The 21,421-nt window shown below is 39.8% G+C and overlaps 1 protein-coding gene across 13 annotated transcripts in view; it reads left to right on the plus strand.

Annotated features, from left to right (window-relative positions):
- FOXP1 (forkhead box P1) overlaps positions 1–21,421 on the plus strand; it is a 599,574-nt gene that overhangs the window by 365,191 nt on the left and 212,962 nt on the right. For all 13 annotated transcript variants that reach the window (XM_082346185.1, XM_082346181.1, XM_082346180.1 and 10 more), the window contains one exon: positions 3,009–3,193. In XM_082346185.1, coding sequence (XP_082202311.1) covers positions 3,020–3,193 — 174 coding nt within the window. In that variant the 5' untranslated portion in view covers positions 3,009–3,019. The remainder of the gene's footprint in view (positions 1–3,008; positions 3,194–21,421) is intronic.

The following is a 21,421-nucleotide window of genomic DNA, read 5'->3' on the forward strand; positions in this document are numbered from 1 at the left end:
CAGAATTGGATTAACTTTAAAAAAAGATATGTCTTCTGGGTTTATGAAGTTTGTAGTTACGTTGGGTAATACTATGCACTGAAAGGAAATAAAGACAGATAGGAATTTTTCTGCTTTAATTTTTCCATTTGTTTTTTGTACGAGTTTATAGAAAAGAGACTTAAAACCAATCCTAGCAAGAAGGCAACCTCCTCTAAAGATGCCCAGAGTGTTTAAATTTCCCTGTTGTCACATATTTCACGTGTGGGGGGAGAAATCTGCAACACTGGTGGTACATATGTCTTTCCATGATTTGAATCAGTTTGTTTAGAAGTTTTCCGCCCTTCTTTTTTAAATTAGTTTTTATTAATATAAAAATTGTATAGTTGATTTATAATGTTGTGTTAGTTTCTGCTGTACAGCAAAGTGAACCAGTTATACATATACATACATCCACTCTTTTTTAGATTCTTTTCCCATGTAGGCCATCATAGAGCACTGAGTAGAGTTCCCTGTGCTATACAACAGGTCCTCATTAGTTACGTATTTTATATATAGTAGTGTGTATATGTCAATTCCAATCTCCCAACCAACTTATCTTCCCCCCTTTTAATCTAGGATTGGCGTTTCACATTTTACTAAAGTCTTAATTATACGGGCATTTCTCAGCTTGGACGTTTGAGCTGCCATCTTCCTTTAGTGACTCTTGTTTTTTCTGGCCTCTCTACCTGAAGTGTGACCCTGGCATCTTCACTGTTTGCCTTCCCCCACCTCACCTCAACTTCAAGAAAACACGTCAGACTGAATTTGTCCGAATCTTGGTTCCACCACTAGTAGCTATGATATTTACTGGGCAAATTAAAATAAGTCTCACAGAGCCTTAGTTTTCTCATCTAGAAACTGGGGCTAGGAATTGTCCTGAGAACTAAATAGGAGAATACATATACATTGCCTGCAGTCGGGACCAGCACAACACTGGTGATCGATAGGTGGTCACAATTGATATTAGCAAATATTACCTGTCTTTTGTCATAATTGATATTAGCAACTATTGTCTTTTGTCATAATTGGACATCTTTACTGAGAGCTGAATTGGCTCCTTGGGATCATGGTTTTGTACCCAGAGAGCAACCAGGAGTGTGAAATGTATTTACACAAAGGCCACATTCTCTAGCGACTTGTCTTGGACTTACAGTTGTGCCCCTCATCCACAGCTTCGCTCTCTGAGGCTTGTTACCCTCAATCCAAAAATATTAAATGGAAAGTTCCAGAAATAAACAGTTCTTAAGTTTTAGATTCCACGCCATTCTCAGCGTGATGAAGTCTCACCATCCTGCTCCAACCCACTGGGAGTCACCCCTTTATCCAGCGTTTCCCAGCCATTTGTCACTTAGTAGCCATCTTGGTTGTGTCTTAGTATCACAGTGCCCGTGTTCACCTGTTACACCTTAAGTAAAATAGTAACATCTGTTTTACTAAATGATGGCCCCAAAGCGCAAGACTAGTGATGGCGGCAATTTGGATGTGCCACGGAGAAGCCATAAATTGCCTCCTTTAAGAGAGAAGGTGAAAGTTCTCAACGTAATAAGAAAAGAAAAAAAAATCATGTGGTGAAGTTGCTAAGATCTGTGGGAAGAACGAATCAAGGAAAAAGAAATTCATGCTAGTTTTGCTGTCATACCTGGAGCGGCCAAAGTTATGGCCATAGTGCGTGATAAGTGCTTATTTAAGATGGAAAAGGCATTAAATATGTCTAGCAAGATATTTTGAGAGAGAGAGACCACACTCACATAACTTACATTATAGTAATTGTTATAATTGTTCTCTTTTCTTGTTAGTTATTATCGTTAATCTCTTACCATGCCTAATTTAGAAATTACACTTTGTCTTAGGTATGTATGTATAGGAAAAAACATAGTATATATAGGATTCAGTAGGCATCCACTAGGGGTCTTGGAACGTATCCCCTCTGGATAAAGGGGGGACTACTATGTATATCTCTCTCTTTTTTTAAATTTGATGTTTAGTACTTTCAGATTCAGAACTTTTCTTTGGTCTGCCTAGGCAACATTTTCTCCAAAACAAACGTAAGAGGCCCAGACCTTTCAGGCCTTAAACCAAGCTAGAGGTTAGGAATCCAGTATGAGAAACACCTCTTTGAATGGGAATTCTCAGGAGAATTTTAACCATAAGGCAAAGATAAGAGTCTGAATTTGTTTAGCTTCTGAAAAGTGGGGAGTTTTTTTTTCCCTCTTCCTCAAAGAGGCCTATCTTATTGGAAAGGCCACTTTTGAAGAGTTTCAGTACCTGAATGAGTCCAAGGAGTGTGAATCTGTAAAATGCTTTTTGGGTTTTGAGTGTAAGGGTTTTCAGCACGGATTACCTCAGGGGACCTATTGGTAATGTGCGTCATCTTCTGATAGCCTGAATTTGCAGAATATTTCTCTAAGAGTGTAACACACCACACAGAGCCTGCGTATACTAAAATTTAATGTTACACTTAATATGCTGAACAGAATGACTTACCAGTTTTCGAGCAAAGCATCCAGATATAATCACAGAAACTTAACCATAAATTCTAGGTTCACCTGAAAATAATTGTTTTTTTCTAAGGGGAAAAAGGTAACATACAGAGAACAATACTAGTAAAACTTGAATTTGTTTTTTTCAAGTTTTTACTTTAATTTTTATTTTATATTGGACTACTGTTGATTTACAATGTTGTGTCAGTTTCAGGTGTACAGCAGAGTGGTTCAGTTATCCATATACATACATCTGTTCTTTTTCAGATTCTTTTCCCGTCTAGGCTGTTAGAGAATACCGATAGAGTTCCCTGTGCTATACAGTTCTGTATTCAAAAACTAGGCAATTGGACCATTTCTAAGGGGTAACGTGAGTGAAAGGAAATGACAACTGTTTACAGATTTTGGCAACACTGAAGGCAGGGCCCTTCTCCTAATGTATAACAACTGTGCTAACAGCTGCTTTTTTCTTTCTCCCCGACTCCCTCCTAAAAATCCTTCTACCAGGTTTTTGAGTCATGATGCAAGAATCTGGGACTGAGACGAAAAGTAACGGTTCAGCCATCCAGAATGGGTCAAGCGGCGGCAACCACTTGTTAGAGTGCGGCGGTCTCCGGGAAGGGCGGCCCAACGGGGAGACGCCGGCCGTGGACGTGGGGGCGGCCGATCTGGCCCACGTGCAGCAGCAGCAGGTACTGAGCTCTGGAGCGGGGGCCGTGGAGGGCGGTGGGTGCCAATGCTACCGCTTACCCTGACGTTTGACCGCTGCGAATGCCTGGCGCTCACCGGCTCTCCGAATGTAAGCAGAATCTTTGAAGCCACTAGCGCACCAGGGCCCCAGTGACTGGCTTTAAGAGACGGAACTGCCAAGGGCTTGAGAAGTAGAGTCTTGGAAGCCCCCTCTGTCTTGGGGAATGGTGGTTGAAAATGAGGTTGGGTGGACCCCTGGCCACTTCCTTTGAGCCTCTAATGCGTCAGCCTAAACTTTAACTACTTGAAATAAAACAAATCTTTGGAGAAATGGTTCCCAGAGCTTGAATCAAAAAATAGATACATAGGCTTATTAAGCCTTATGATGAGAGAAACAAAATAAGGGATCAAGGGTAAAAGAGAAATGAGGGCTATAAGAGAGAAAAGTAGGTGACTTAGGAGAATAGAAATAAATGGAAATACCCAAGCAGAATTGGGTAGATAACAAGACATCAATAACATAGGCATCGGTGTGAGAAACTGCTTGCTGCTACCTGGAGGAATTTAGGGAGATGGGCCACTTACAGATGTTTCCTACATACATATGGCAGTTGGTATGTGACTAAATCCTGTTAATGTTTTAAATTCTCTCTTAATGGTGGCTCCCCAAAATGCACGTAAGGTGCGATGTACTCATTGTGTTATATCCTTTGTAGGCATTTAAGTGGGTAACTGGGAGTGACTGGTAAAATATTTCCAAATGGTAAAGGGTGTGACCCAGAAAATGGCATTGTGTGGCCAGTGTTGATGCAGATTCAAATAAGTAAATAGCATTTGCTTGAAGATAAGCATTGTTTTCCCAGCCTCTCTTGTAATTAGGAAATATTGTTTGTTTTCGTTAATGCTAACGGATGATTTTTGTTGCATTTTAGTGTTTGATTCATTTATTCAGTACAAAGTAATGGTGCCATTTGGAAAAAGGCGTAAAAAGAATGGTGCATCTTTGGACTTTCTGAGTGAAACAGAAATTGTTGGGGGTTGAGGGAAGAGAAAGAAAAACACAAACCTTTTCTCAAACCATTTTCTTGGAATCTGTATCAGAGAAGCCAAGGCAGTCCCTCCTTGTTTTAGGGATATAGGCTTTGACAGGCTCTAAAACATGGATTATTTTCTCCTTACTAAGAATTTTTTACAAATAAGGAACCATTAGATTGTTAGTCTATCAGAAGTTGGTGGAACCAGCATGAGACAATGGAATCTGTCGGGGAAAGATACAACAGAGAGAAAGAGAAGGAAACTAACAGACAAGCTAAGGTCTTAATTCAGAGGACTTGAAGTGATTTGATCTCTCTTTTAGTGGCAGCTCAAATCCGGTAGTGCCTGCTTCCTGGGCATCACATCAGCTGGGATTTATGATGTATGTTGTGTATAAACTTTGGGTACTTGGATTAGTGCAAATGGCCAAATTCCACCCAATGCGGTTATTGACAAAAACTATCAGTATATGGTAGAAAGGTATCCATGTGTTTGTGTGTGTATTTGTTCATTTGATATTCTCAGATGTTTATGGTTCTGTTGAGAATAAATAGTTGGTCATTTGGTTTGCCATTTTCTGTGCCCTTACCATACAGAGGCCAAGGTCAACTGTTTCTTTATGGAGCGGTTGAAGTGGGGCTATTGACTGATGTGGTATGAACCCCGAGTAATTAGTATTTAGAGTATGTTAATTGGATAAATGAAAATTAACTTCTTCTGATTTTTATTTGAAAAACTGAAAATCATCCACTATCTCAAAGTCGTAAGCCAGCCAAAAACTTTACTTTTATACCATCAACACACACACACACACACACACACACACACACACTCACACACAGACACAGCCTGACCCCACGAACAGCAACCACAAGTTAACCTCACAGAAGAAAGTTGTATACATGCATTTTAACAGCATCTTCCTTGAAAACCATCAGTAGCAAAATTAGTTATTCATGTCTCCCCTCTGTATCTCGGCTGTGACCACTTTGGAAACTATGTTGTTATGGGTTATTGATATAAAAGTCAACACCTTTTGATTGTGCTTCAAAGTGCTTTTAATATTTTTATAACAATTTTATTTCTAATTGCCAAGGATATGTTTTGGGAAGGAAAAAAGCAGTTGGGTCTATCATTGTGGCTAAAACCCCACATATTGTGGTTGGCAGGCCTTTTTGGTCTTTTAAAATAAAATACTGACAGCTGTGTGACTTCCCTAAGTGTATGATGAGGCTCTTAACAGGTTGTTGGGGGGAAGGAAAATCTGTAGATGAAATAAGAAAAAAAACCCCGACAGGATTGAAAAAAGTTTTACGGGACTCGCATCCTCAGTTTTCTAACAGACTGAAAACTGCTACAATTAAACAGTTTGGAGAAATCCGAACGTCAGCGTGATGGACGTGGGTTGTTTTCGTCATTTTTATTCTACAGGTTTTTACTTGAAGTGAGAATACCAGCAATGAGAAAATCACAGCCATGCTGAATTCATTACTGCGGTAGTCACACAAAACCACGGATAAAATTTCAATAACTGCAGGCCACAGTTGAGTAAACAGTTGCACTGAAATTTAATTCCTGTTGACTTTTCCCCCATTCCTCGCCAGGGGCACATTCTGACTCTGTAGTACAAAGACAACAGGGGTTACAGCTTTGATTAATGTAGGACAGTGGAAGAGAATTAGAACTGTAAAATATGTTAGAAGTCCATGGAACAAAAAGATCTGGCTTAAAAGGACTTGGTATAAAAATGAGTTAATTATGCTGTGTATGAAACTGAATGTTCTAGGATTTTCCAGTTGCACCAGTACGATCATTGACGATATAGGGAGAATTTTTACCTAGTGCCAGGATTTAAAATACATAAATGCAAGCGTCTCCATGTTTGATCGATATTACCAAAGATAATTACGAATGAGAGCAAGTGCCCTTTCAGGATGGAGAGCTTTCACGAAGATTCGCTGTGAAGTGAGTGACTTCTGTGCTGGGTTTGGTCTTATAGGTTGGCTAAATTGGGTCCAGACAGACTTGTGTGTGTGTGTGTGTGTGTGTGTGTGTGTGTGTGTGTGTGTGTGTTTAATTATGTTGTTGACCACCTAGAAAAATGGGAGAAATCTGGCTTTTACATTTTCTCTTGAAAAATCAGCAGATCTGGTAACCGTGGCCAATATTCCTACAAGGGTAATGATTGTTGGGAGATGAATTGCTACTAAGTCAGGGAGCCTATAGCCCGGCAGTCAGCCTGAGTTCCCACCCAGTACCTTTGCTGACTTGTACCCTCTAGGCAGTGGAGTTGGTGATTCTTTTCTGGAAGTTGCCATCATCACTCAGAAGCCATCGGCCAAGGAGAGGTGCTACCATTAGCTGGAGGAGCCTTCCCACACACTCACAAACTGTCTTCCTTCCTCAAAACTAAATGTATTATCTCTGTAATGTTTCAACTCTACTTATATCTGGGGCATGAAACTCTTATAACAATAGTTTTCTAATAATATAATTTGATAATGCTTCCGAACATTTTCTTTTAGCCATTGAATAATTCTTTACCCAGTACCATCACTGCTTTTTATTTCCTATTATCCCTGTCCCATTTCTAGGTCCGTGAAAGTTCTGTATTGGATATGGACTACTCCATTATGAAACTCAGCAACAAATACTATTACCAGTTACTAAAGTTTTTTTTTTCTTTCTTTCTTAAAGAAAGGATTTTAAAATGTCCAGAGCAATTTCACAAACTGTGTGGATTAATGCATTTTAAAAGTCTTGAATTTTAGAAAGCAGGATTTTATTTCCATATTGCTGCAAATGAGAGCTTTTTCAGATAAGCATATTACATAGAGCATAATGTTTAGAAGTTTCTCCATATACAGCATATGCTGTCAGGTCAATTAACAGAATGCATACTAGAAAATGTTTATTCAATAAAAATGAATAGCTGTTAAATAAAACAGCTATTTCTTAACAACATTCCATTTAATGATGGGCTTTTTTTCTTTTTTTTCTTTTTTCTTTTTTTTTTGGTACCACCTGGCACTTTTATTGTCTGCAAATCAGTGTAGGGAGAGCTTTGCTTGCTAGAGTGTTGAGGTATGGCTGTCGTTTTATATGAGAAGGGCAGTTTACAAGTAGTCTGTGAGAAGAACATTTAAAAAAAATAAACTAAATATGGAATTCAAAGATATATTATTTGGAGAGTGTGGACAAGTGATGTGTTTACTTCATATTGCTTCTTTGACATTTGGTTTAAGGTATTGGACCTTTTAGCCCAAAAGACGTACATGTTTCATGTTAATAATTTAAAAGAAAAAAAACAGTCAATGACTATTAAGGAGGTAAAAGAAATAGAAAGGATAGGGAGCTTCTGCAAAATCATGAACGAGAAGGAGGAGGATACACTGGGTTGAATTTTGCCACTGAGCCACTGAAGGAGGTAAAAGATGAGTCATTACACAGGACCAGAGACGCTCAGAAATTCTTCTCTTTGTTGTCAAAATGGCAGAATGAATCCCTTCCTTTAGTTTTTGTGACTGAAGTTACTAGTGGTTATCGAACAGAACAGGGAGAATGTCCTACCGACATTTCAAATTTTCAGTGCCTCTGTAGAAAACAATGCCTGGAAGAAATAGCTGTCAGTGTTTGGATGGGCAGTAAGGTCTTATGATAGGGGCCCTCCCTTTGTTTCTCATTCTCCCCCATCTTTCTGTGGGGGACCGTGTTAAATTCCAGTGGTCACCCTTTGCTTGTTTACCCTTCTACAGAGGGAAGCCCAGGTGATTAGGTGTGTATCTGTAGGTGCAAAGATGAGGTGTCAGTGGCCAGTTCAGCCTTACCATTCTCTTTTTCTTTGAAAAAGGTTGCTTATGAACTTTGTAGGGAACCCCCCTCAAATTCCCATTGTAGCAGCCAGGGACTGTGTCTGAAAGGGAGGGTCTCTGGATGCCATTGGAAGGGTAAAGATGGTCAGCATCTTTGTATCCTAAGAGGGAAGCTTTCAGAAGAAAGTACAGAAGAAGAAGAGATTATTCATCTTTATTAAGTGCCCTCATGGGGCTGGGGATTGTGATAGGGGCCAGTGCCTTCCTTCACTCATAGATGAAGACCCAAGCTATAGTTTTAAATTATAAAATTAAAACACTTTAAAGGAATTGCCCTGCTCAGATAGCCTCTTCTGGGTTACAAGGTAGAGTTCAAATATTACAGACAATATTGATGGTCAAAAATATTTTGTAGGAATCAATGGCACCGAAATGTTAGCGAAAATCAAACAAATTGAAATGAAACAGACAGGAATTCAGATAATTCCGACAAATAAAGAAAAAGCAGCCACAACAATAACAGACTTGCACTTTTTCTCAATTCCTTTTGTGGCTATTTCTGGAAAAGGCATCTTTCCCCCTGAATGCTAAATTTAGTTCTCTACTCTGTTGTTTAGGTCTGCCTTCCATCCAAATATTGTTGTCAAAGATTTATGTAACTCGGGATGTGAGCCTTGTATGAAATTCTTTCAAGTTCTGATTTCTGAACAGTTGTGTGTCATTAATCTCTCCATTGAAAATTAAGATGGCCCAGAAAAAAAGAGTCGTGTACATAAGAGAGTGTAGTACTAGAAACCCAGATGCTGCATTTCACTATGAGTGAAGTGTAACCCTCTTGACTTGGAGCAAAGGCATTGCTACTTTGAGAAGGTAATTTTCAGCCCTGACCTGTGAGCTAATAATAAGAGTAAAAAAAAAAAAATACTCCCTATCTCTTGTCTAATCAGAAATCTCTTTTTGAACTTTCAGGAGGGATGACTTTAATGGTAATTTGTTGACAGATTAGCTTCAGTGATTGCAAAGAGTTTGTTTTGCGAAACTGGCAGGCTCCTATCTGTTCTCTGAAGGCGAGCAACCTACTTTGCTGTTTTGCAAGTGCCTGCCTTTATTGACAACTAGTGCTGAACAGGCAGAATTGGTATGTTTGTGTAATGTAAACCTATAGCTCGCCTGATGGAGTCTAGTGTCCTTTTAGGTAGTGCACAGATTGCTTGATAAAAAGGGTTATAAGGTGACTGCTTTTATGACAAAGTAGAATAGCAATATAAATGCAAGTGGTGGATGGAGCAGGAGAAAGGAAGTTTATATAGGGAATTGAACCCCATATTAGAAAGTTTCTTTTCATCACTTGGTCTTTGAACTCAAATCTATTGTAATCATGAAGTGTTACTTGTAACATTCCAGAGACCCTTTGCTACATACTGTGTTTGATTTGGTTCGTGGAAATACAACTGTATTCCCCCCCCCCCCCCCCCACGCAAAAATGTGGTGAAGAGAGTGTCACATACTGGCCTGGCCTCAGCTTTGGTTCAAGGCGGCTGCTAAATGGACTGCAAAACATGTCTTAACTTTGTTTCTTGGCTTGCAGCTTCTTGAAGTTCATTTATTCATTTGTTTGCCTATTTTCATTTCATCTTTATGGTGTCACGCCTATGTGTGACGAAATGTGGGGACCACATTGCCATGTGAGGTGCTGGGAAAGTATGGGAGCGTCACTTGGGAGTCTCTTTGGCTGGAGCCTAAAAAGTAAGCCTGGAGGGGTGGGAAGGTGGCAAGAAGCTGAACCGAGTTCAGTGTGTGGGAGGCTTGAGTTCCTAAGCCAGGGGAGGTTTCCAAGCTGAAAAGAAAGGCCATCCAAGAGGTGGTGGACGGAAGGTAAAAAAGAAGGTTGGACCTGGCCTGGCTTGGAAGGAAAGAGATCTGGAGAGATTAATCATAGTGACAAGGCCATTGCACTTGGTCCTGGATTTAGCAATGGGACACCAACCCTGGCCTTTATGTCATTGAGGGCACCATGTTGTTGACCCTGCCTTGTTGCCTGCATTTCTCCTCCTGCTTTGGAAGCCCTTGGTCAGCTGTCAGCCCCATAAGCGCAGGGATAGGCCTTCCTCATCCCCTGATATTCATTCCTCAGCACAGAGCACAGTACCTGGCGGAGAGTAGTTCTTAGCCTCTGTGAATGAATGGAACAGAAAGAGAAAGGAAGGCCTGGGTCACGAGAAAGCGTTCAAGGGCATGTTGGCAAATCGACAGTGCCTTTTGGAATAGGAGATGTGAGGGCATCAAGAAGTGGGAGTTAGGAGGGGTGATTCAAGATTTCCAATCTGAACGACGGGCAAAACAGTGCACCGTGAAACAGAGAGAGAAGCGCAGCGGGAGGAGAAGCCAAGCTCCTTTCTACCCCTTACTAATCGGTTATTATGATATGATAAAGAAAGCACAAACATAATTTGTAAATAAAGGGTGGATTTCTTTGGGAAAAGTCCCGCTTTTGTTTCAAGGCTGTTTAAAAAAAAAGACACCCTCCTATGTCACTCAAACTCGCTACTTTGATTGTATGTGTTTATTCAGATTAAAATTATCAAATATTTTCCCTTTAGCCTCTGCCAGTTACCAATGAGTATATCTTCCAAAAGTCACATGGGAAGTGCTGATAAACTGCTTGTGTTCCTATTGATCAGGGAATGCGCTTATCTCTCTTCGAGAACAAAACTACCAAGTTAGATCTTTGATAAAGTGTCTCATATTGACACAGGTTTCTTAGATGAATTTGTTTTTTTAAGGTGAAGGGAGTGCCTGTTGTGTTTCCTTTGTTGGAAAAATACAATGTGTAATTATTAAACAGTTGGTGCTATTTGGAAGACCTATTTAGGGGGTATAGATTCAACTGCTGAGGGAGAGCAAGGCTTGTTTGTGAGTTGAAGTTGAGCCCTGCGTAGAGGTGGATGGAGGGAAGGAAGCTCTGTTCTCTTTAATCCTTCTCGAGAGAGTATTTTCCAGTATCTTCTTTATAAACTGACAGTGCAAATACTGACTTTGGAGGCGATAGGATTTTTTATTTTGTGAAGTTGGTAACCCTAAGGTTCTCCCTGAATTAACTCTGTATCCCCATTTTTAGACTGTGCCTTTGAGACTGTACCCAAAATAAAATGAACTTCCTGATGCATATTCATCTTCCGCAGAGTTTCCTAAAGTAGACTGTTTATTACACCCTTTCTCATCCACGCAACCATAAGTAATTGTCAGAATCATGTCGCTTGTCAAGAGTGGCAAAGCGTCAGCTGTTCTGAAATCGGTGTTTTTATCACTGTACCTTCTCTCACCCCCAACACCCCTCTCTCCACATTGAAGGGAAGGTGACATGATGTCTTAGTCATTCAAATCCAATAACTTTTAATCTGAAGGTTAAGTAGTGAGATATAAACTAAGAGATGATAATATCAATTTTATGTTCACTGAAGGGCACAATATACCTCTTTCTAGTGGAGGGAAAATTGTGCGTAAAATGTCTTTTGCTTCTCGACAGCAGAGCCAGGCCTCTCAGAGCCAAAGGAAGAAAGAGTTTTGGAAAAATTTAATGAAATAAGGCGTAACATCCTAGAACACGGCAAAAGTAGCCTTTTATTGTTGTAATGATTGTGTTAATTTTTCAAGGTTGCACGGTAAGAAGTAGTTCCATCTTTATAGCTTCTTGTATTGACTCCTGTTATCCTCTCTATGAACTCAACACCCTTTTCAAGGTTAAAGACTGGGAGAGAATGGCATAATGCTCATTCTTTCCTGACTATTTTTGGTCCTAATGTGTATGATAAATAGTACTGTGATAATATTACTTAACTTGCCTCATTTTTTTCCCTCCTCGTGGTGATATTTCCATTTCCACGCAATAGAAATTCAACATGCCAAGGTACTAAGTGAAAATGCCTTGGCAACATGCATTTGTATCATGATCTGCTGATTTGTTAGATTTACACTTGTCTTACAAACACAAAGTTTGTGCCGTGTATTCTACGGATATGTTATGGGCATTTATGTACAGACTTACTGTACCATTAATATGCTGTAAGAGGGAAAGAAAGCATCATGCATAAACTGGGTATGCGATATTCCCCGTTATAATTGTCAAGATGATATCCTGTAATGTAGTGATTCACAATTATAATTGTCAAGATTGCGTTCTGGAATTATTTTAAACTTGTCTCAGCCATTCATTACCCATTACCTTTATTGGGTAAGTTCTAGGTACAGAGCACTGTCTTGAGCCTGCAGACCATACTGCGGGTCGGTAAACTAAGGCAGAGGCCAAATCTGGCCTACCGCCTATTCTTTGAAATAAAGATTCTATTGGAATACAGCCATGCCCCTTTTTTCTCTGGTCTACAGCTGCTTTCTCCCTACCACAGCAGAGGGGAGTTCTTGCAACGGAGAATGTATGGCTCACAAAACCTAAAATACTTATCACCTGGTCCTTTACGGAAAAAGTTCGTTGACCCCCTGGATTAGTGAATGGCAGACGTCGCAAGATTTGCCTTCCAGAACCTTCTACTCTTATTGTCCAGTAACAGAACTGAAGGATCATTCCCTCCTTTCTTTCTGAAGTATCCATATATATGTATATATCTCATACTTGAAGACTTCCTTTGCATTTTCTAAAATGGTAAATTAACGGGTAGTTGTCATCATACCTGCAGAGCTGCTTTCTAATCCTTTAACTGTACGCATATTACAAATGAAAAGTTTCGGCAAAATTGGTGGTTAGAAGAATAATCAGCCAGCCTACTAAGAAAATGGAGGGTGGGACACTGAAAGAGTCACCTGAAGAGCAGACATCTTTGGCCGTGGTTCTCCTACCAAAGAAAATTAGCATTAAAAAGTAGCATATCTTATGTTCGTAGTCTCTTGGTTGGCTAGAAGATGCAAAGAAATGTCCTAAATATCTCCCTGCATTCGTAAAGTTCATGAGCTAATTGGACTAGAACAAGACATAAACATGTGCATTAAATAGTAGTAACAGTTTCAAAGCACATGAAGATAAGCTGTGGAAGAGATGCAACTTGATTATTCAACAGATATGTGATTTAAGCAATAAATCTTCAGTAACCCAGAGAGGAAGAGTTTATTTGTGCCTGTATTGGTGGAATTTTTGAAGACACTGATAAAACTGAGGAAACAGTAACTCAGTATGTGCACACTAGCTGATTTAGTTTAACCCTTTCAATCAGGAGATGATGAATGGAAGGTATATACTGAGCTATGTGGATTTGGCTTATGACTTAGATACTAAGTGGCCAAGAGATGTATCTTTGCCATTTTGTCATTTTTAATTTGGTGAGAAGCAAGGGTGGTTTTCTATTGTGGAAGGCCTGGAGGCATACGGTAAGTAGAGGTCATTTTATGCTGGATGCCAGCATCTGAGTTGATTGGACTCCAGGAAATGGTCCGGGGCCTATCTGTTTACACAGACCATTGCCTGAGTTGAGTGTATGATTTCCAGAGATTAGATGAGAGCTGACAAGGCTGGTCATTTGGTTGGTGGTGTCCGTATTTCACATACTTTTATATTGAATTTTAGCTCATTCGCCTCTATTCATCATATAGCTAGAACAACTGAAACCGTAGTACCTTATTTTAAAATAGTTGTCAAATTTGAAGATCTTTACTCAGTCCAGGTATTTTTATGAACTGACAGTCTTTCCTAGAAAATGCATTGGCCTGGTATTTTCTCCCTTCTGCCTTTCTTCTTTCTTTTCTTACCTTCTTGTTTGTTTCTACTTTTAAGTTTGTTATCAGGTGACTTATCATTCTGCAGTATCTCCCAATTAGTGAAAAATCTCTTTACTCTTCCAGGTGGGTGGGTTTCTCTGCCCCAGGTCATATCTTTAATTCCATGATTGTTATATTGTTCACCTTTTTAAGGTCCCTCCTTTGTGAATCTGATGAAACCTGAGCACCTTTCACTCTGAAAAGTGTGTGTATGCGTGTGTGTGTGTGTGTGTGTGTGTGTAATTTTGCAATTACAGTTTCATGTGCATCCCGCCCCCAATTAAAACACTCTACAGCCCATACTGCATGTTAATTAGATTTGCTAGCTGGTTCAGTGTTTTGACAAATGTTTCCAGATTTTTCTATGTTTAATTAATGTTAAGTGTATTAGTAACCTATCTCTAATTTGGAAAAGGTTTCCTCTTTTGGCTCTAAATGCTTACCAATGTGTCCCTGGAATTAGTTCTTGGATATCTTAAATGCAGCACTATAAGTGCCAGCTCTGAAGGAAACTTTGGAAAGTAAGGTCATATAAAGCACTCTGCACAGGTACTGAGAGTCATTTTATGTTTATTCATAGGCATTCACCAGGTTTACATACTCTTGAACTTTTCTAGCTGAAGAACACTATATACTAGTTGGAAGATCTTTGACCAAATTAGCAAAGATGACAATAAATGATGCATACAGCCCTGACACCCCCTTATGTGGCTTATATAAACTTGTGTAGCCCATTCTGGGGGCAGTTTGGCGTTGTGTAGCAGGAGGCTTAGAACAGTCACGCCCTTTGATTCAGGGTAACGCTTTTACTGAGCAATTGTATAGCATTCAGCAGCGGTTCTCAAACTTTTTATATGTATGGGAATCATCTAGAGGACGTCTTAAAACAGATTGCAGGACCCACCCTCAGAGTACTTTATTCTGTAGATCTGGGATGGGGCCCAAGAATTCGCATTTCTGGTGCTTCTAACCCATTCTCTGCTGCTGGCTAGGGCACACTTGATAACCACTGGAAAAGGCAGAGCATCTAAAGGCATAAATGATGGAGCCAGCTTGTTTGGCCTGAGTCATGACTCTGCACTGCCACTTACTAGTTTGGTGATTGCACAAGTCAGATAATTTCTCTGTGCCTCCGTTTACACATCCATCACATGGGAATGATAATATCATTTAATACTAAATGATATTATAGCATTTAATATTCTGAGTATATGGGTCTGTAAATGTTAGCTGCTGGTATTCTTATCTTTAACATCATCATCATCATCATCATCATCATCATGAGGAATTTAACCTACAGAAATAATGTGAAGCAAACGGAAAGATTTATACCTGAAGATGTTCATTACGGTAGTATTTATGATAGGGTAGTATTTATGATACAAAAAATAAAAAATACCCTAAATCACCGACATTAGAAGAAAGGTTAAATAAATGGTTATACATAAGTTAGAAGTAATAAGTACCCATTAAGACTCACACACTTGTAGAATATTTAATAACTTTATCAATTATAAACATTTTTAACTTAAAAAATTATAGTACAGTAATTGGTGGGAGAAAAAAACCTGAAAAAGCCCATTAAAAAAAGTTACCAATAGTTTTTGTATGTTTATGGGATTGCACTTTTTTTTTTTTTAACATCTTTATTGGAGTATAATTGCTTTACAATGGTGTGTTAGTTTCTGATTTATAACAAAGTGAATCAGCTATACATATATCCCCATATCTCCTCCCTCTTGCGTCTCCCTCCCTATCTCACCCCTCTAGGTGGTCACAAAGCACCGAGCTGATCTCCCTGTGCTATGCGGCTGCTTCCCACTAGCTAGGTATTTTACATTTGGTAGTATATGTAAGTCCATGCCACTCTCTCACTTCATCCCAGCTTACCCTTCCCACTCCCCGTGTCCTCAAGTTATGGGATTGTACTTTATTTTGTATACTTTTCATTTTTCTGTATATTCTAAAATTTCTGCAGTGATATTTATTGCCTTTATAATTTAGAAGTTATTATTATGTAATGTACATTCACACTGTTTGAAAACTTTTATGAGTGTATAGAAATGGCAGAGAATACCTGTCCCTTGAGCAAGACTTATATGTATTTTATGCAATATATTTATATAGTATTTTATAGAAATATGATACAAATTTAATATAAATTTATAAAATAGTATAAATAAAATATATAAGTGTATCTTATACATATTTATATTTAAAAAATTTTTTTGTACAGAATTCAAGGGATACATTTTTGTAGTTACAAGATTTTCTCCCATGACACGTTTGTGTTTTCAGCGACACGTCTTCTCCCTAGTGCTGTCTCTCCACCAGCTTCTAGGTGCTTCCACCAACAAATTTGACAGCCACTAGCCATCCTTGTATACCACCATCAGTGTGTGACAAAAGTCAATCTGTTGTCAATCGAAAGAGTATAGATGAAAAAAAAAAAATGCACTTAGATTTCTCCACTGCTCCCCTATTCAAAGTTCCTTCCTTGTGTGTTTGGACTTTGTCCCGTATTGTAGTGACAATCATATACAAATATACCTAGTTGCTTACCCAATGTGTGCTGTTTCCACTTGAGATTTATTTCACTGCCCTAGGGAACTAGAAAAGGTAGGAGGAACATTTCATTCGAGACATTCTGGAATCCTACTGACAAAGGTTTAAAACCCAACTCCGGCACTTACTGAATGCGAGAAGTTGAGCAAGTTATGCCAATCTGTCTGAGCCTCACTTTTCTCATCTGTAAAATGGGGCAATAGAAATAACTTGTAGATAGGGTTTATGTGACAAATAGACTGAATAATAATATACATAAAGGCCCTAGCACGGTAGTTAGCCCTTTAAAATGTGCTCACAACACCATTATTGTCTTTGTTCAGTGCATTTTGAGGACACGGTAAAGGCTTGGCTGACATATTAGCGACCCAAAGATAGAGGTCGGGGGGATCCAAGTTGCTTCTCCAGACTGTTCCATTCTTTAGGCTACTCCAGCCACTTCATATTCAAATCCAGTCACCTTAGAACATTGTAGACGTTCAAGCTGGAGACCTCCAAGGGAACCCTCCTCCATGAATAGGGGAATTCTTGTGTCTTCCCTCACTGAGACGATTAATTGAAATAAGCACACAGGCCTGTTCAACAACCAAAACTCTTCATTTAGAAACCGACCACTACATGAAGACTGCAGAGAATCAGTTCTTGTAGGCAGTTAGTGCCCCAATTTACCGTTCTAGAAGAGAAAACATACATCCTAATAAATACAGAATTTCTCCTCCATACCTGCTAGCAACATTACTGAAGGGGCCCCTCACACAAATGTTTTAAATTTACAGGCAGAGTTAAGGACACAGTTTGCCTCCAGAATCTGAATTGAATCAGGGTTTTATTTCAGATAAAATCTTTGGGGCTCATAACTTAAAAAACACAACTTTTACTGGCATTACGCAATTTGCCACGGGTCATTTAGCAAAATGTTTGTATATGTAAGCCCAGGTTCTTCTTTTAAGAAAAAGGAGGAGGGGGAGGGCGGGGATTGGATTTTGCTAAAATCCAGGTGGTGTTTCAGTTTATATTTAATTTTAATTGGAAATCAAATACAGGCAAGGGAGAAAAAAAATCTACCATGTTTTCTTTACTAAGAGTATCCATTGGGGAGGGGAAGGACGCTGCCAGCCAAATTTTAAGAAGCAGCTTTTTTATTGGCATGTCTATTTTTTTTTTTTTTTTCTGGCTAAATTCTTGTGCCTGCGTTTTCTTTTTTAACATCTAAGTTTTTACACATGGCAATGATTTTTTATGTCTCAGTGCTCCATGCTTGCTCTCCCTCTGTAATTTCCATGGGATTAGTACCTAGAACCAGGACAGCAAATAATTACACGCTACACATAACCAATAGCTTCCCTAGGCTGTTGTCTGGTAAGTCCCCTGTTTAGGTTCCAGTCTGAGATAGTATTTGAGTCTTGTGGCCTGACTTGAGTTGTGGAAGGCTGGGAAGTTTCTGAAGAATTAGAAACAGGAAAAAAAAAAAAAAAAAAAGTTGATTAAAAAAAGTTTTAAAGCTAGAATTTTAGAAGGTCCTCCAGTGCGTGGATATAACTAGCCACTGGTGCATTTTGGGAAACTACTATAAAATATTGGCAAAGAGACTGTGGCACAATTAGAAGATGGCCACGGAATGTGCTGGAAGAGGTACCTAGACAGGCACTTAATGCCACTAGTGCCTGCAAAATACTCCCATGTGCCAAAGCCAAGAGTGAAATCCTCAGTGCTAGCTCTGTGTGAGGCTTGGCTGTCATTCAGATGTTTTCAATTGAAAACTGAATACCAAATAATTTTGCATTTTCTACTGCACAATTACTTTACATGTTCATTGGAGAAAAATTAGAAGATGTAGCTAAGAAAGCAGAGACAAAAGAAATCATATCTCCTGCAGTCTCATTTTACAGAGATAACAACTGTTGACATTTTGGTAGATATTCTGTAGCTTTTTTTTTTTTTTTTTTTAATCATGCCTTCACATTTTTACATATTCGTTTCCCATTCCCACCATAGAACTATGTAGATTAAAAAAAAACCATCTAGCAATAATGTTGTTTACCAGTGGGAATGGTTAGGGTTAATTCTCTTACATGGTAGTTTACTTTTTCATCTTAATTTTAGTATTTTATATTCATAGCTGTAGGGGAAAATGTGTGTTCTTAGTTTCAAATTTCATAGTTTAAGGGCTCATTAATGCTAGCTAGTTTCCCAACTCTCCCCCCACCCCTGCTTCACCTTTTCCCAGCTTTGTCAAATAATTCCGTATTTAGGCACATTACTTACAAATTATTTTGAAGAGGAAACACTCAACACAGGATGCTGATAGGTAATCTACCCATTTTCAGTAAATGAGTGCGTTTCTTTATTTGATCCAAAATCTTAAACATTCCTATTGTCACAGATTTTTATATGTTTGAAATTACTAATATCACCAATAGTAATGGTATTAGAAGTAGTAGTATTATCAACAGCAAATTTATTGAAAGTGCCTTTCTTCCAGACTTGGGCTTGGTACTTCCACATATATTAGTACAGTTTGTTCTCACATGCACCCTGTGAACTAAGTACTCTTAAAATTCCTATTCATCACAGAAAGATACATAATTAGCTGCCCAAGTTCACACTGCTTATAACTGGACAAGCCCAGCTTCTAACCCATATCTGCCCGAGCCCACAGCCTGAACCCTTCATCCCGGCCCGCGGTCTTCTCTGGTTGTGTTTAGTGTGGTGACCATCAGGCCAGTCTGCAAGGATTTCTCCCACTTTCCTTGGCCTTCTTCCCATTGTGAGTACCCTAAAATGTTGTCTCATTCAGAACTCTTTCGCTTCATCCCATCTTTTCTTGCTAAGTCCTGTAGGAAAATGCCAGATATTCCCATAGACAGAAGCTTTTCCATTTCCTCCCTTTCTTATTTTTACGTTGAGCCCTTATTTTTAGCAAACATGCCCACTTTTAAGCATCTGCACCTTGCAGCTTGGGTTTGTTTCTTTCCATTTCCAAGGGAGAGTCCTGCTTCACACCTGTTGCTGCATCCTTTTAATGAACACCCAAGCCTGGTACACCCAGGCAGAAATGAGCGTGATTCTTTCTGTTTCCCAAACACTTCAGTTGGAAGGCCTTTGTTTCCTCCAGAAACGACAGAAATCCAGCAGCACTGGTGGTGATGTTTACAGCGTGCTGCAGGAAATAAAGCTCAAGTGTGAGGGTTCTGAAAGATCGGGACCATACCTCCAATGTGGAAACTTGTCGGATGGCTGTCTCTTTAGCTAGTCAGGGGGATGGAAGTGTTGGCTTTTAAGCAATGGGAAATCTGGCTGTCTTAATAAGTCTGCACGTAATAAGCTATAAGCTGCGGTGGTTGCAATAGCTATTTTATAGACAACTTAAAAGCAACCATTTGGGGTTGGACAAGTTTCCCTTTCTTGCTCTTGTGTTTGGGTCCATGGAAGCAGAAGACTTAAAACTGCAAACTTTCTCCAGGCGCCCCAAACAGCTGTCACCGACTGACAGGGCTGGGGAAATACCTTCTGTGTTTTCTTAGTATTATGTAACAGGCTCAAACCCTTTCCCCAAGCAACAAAAATGGATTTGAATAAAAATATTTCTGGTACCCTGTGTTTCTGGAGAAAATTGCTTGTGCAGCTTCACTGATGAATGCGTTAGCCCTTTGGAAGTCACCACAGTCATTTTCGTCGTCTTCATATCTGGGAGAGTGGATTATTTTGCTTTAAGAGTGACTAGCCTTGTGGACACAATGTCCTTTGCTCCCCAAGCGGTATTTTGTGTTAATGTTTCTGTGGCCCATGCTTTGCCCGCATCCAACACCGCTCCAGTCAACAAAGAAAAATGGCTTAGCGTGATAAATAAAAGATAGCACTCACGAAGGATGTCTGCTGGGACTTACGGTGGGAGTTTTAAAGATGCATAGCCTACAAGTCAAACTATGTACATTTCCCTGGCAGCCTAGCATGTGTGTGTTTCCTGTTTGGGAAATCGTCTTAACTTTCACGGCGTATTTCTCAAAGTCGGCTGATGACACCCAGTCCTTTGCTTTAACCATTCATCCAGCTCACGTGATAGTTGGTCAGTGTTCTGGCTCAACACAAAAGCCCAAACACCAGGCTGCAGCAGATCTTTGAAAGTCTATCTTTATCTCTCTCTCACCTTTAAAAACAAACCGGCAGGTCTGCTTTTGGCAAGAACCGTGGAGTAGGCTGGAAAGCGTTTTGCTTCGAAGAAAAGTCGGAATTTGAAAACCTCCCACTTCTGCATTGCCGTTTGAGAGGCAGGGAACCTCAGTTCCTCGAAGGTGTCACCATGGCCACATCTGTGTTGTCGTCGCCAAAAAAGAGACATGCTTGGTGGGCCAGAGAAGAAAGCCAGGCTATTTCAGTTCCAAGTACCAGGAGCTGAAAAAAAATGCACATGTCTGCATGGCTCGCGTGTTGGCACCTCAAGCTGCTTTGAAAGTCCAGAGTAGGTCCCAATCTGCCCACTCTCCTTACAGGCTCAGCATTCTTCTCCAGAAGCTTTCACAGAACTTTGATCTCTCCTAACAATTCTTTATTACGTTTGAGTAGGTCATTCCTTCTACCCCTAGCTACAGGTGCCAAGGTCTTTTAGAATCTGTCCCTCCTGGGACTTCCCTGGTGGCGCAGTGGTTAAGAATCTGCCTGCCAATGCAGGGGACACGGGTTCGAGCCCTGGTCCGGGAAGATGCCACATGCCGCGGAGCAACTAAGCCCATGCGCCACAGCTACTGAGCTAGCACTCTAGAGCCCGCGAACCACAACTACTGAGCCCCCGTGCCACAACTACTGAAGCCCGCGCACCTGGAGCCTGTGCTCCACAACAAGAGAAGCCACCGCAATGAGAAGCCCGCGCACCCCAACGAAGAGTATCCCCCACTCGCCGCAACTAGAGAAAGTCCACGTGCAGCAACAAAGACCTAACATAGCCAAAAATAAATAAATAAAATAAATAAATTTAAAAAAAAACCTGTCCCTCCCATAGGAATGATAGAAGAACTTCATTTTGTCCCTTGCACACACATTTATCTATTCCTGCTTGAT

Source organism: Balaenoptera borealis (genome assembly GCF_965194805.1).
Source record: "Balaenoptera borealis genome assembly, chromosome: 12".
Lineage (NCBI taxonomy): Eukaryota > Metazoa > Chordata > Mammalia > Artiodactyla > Balaenopteridae > Balaenoptera > Balaenoptera borealis.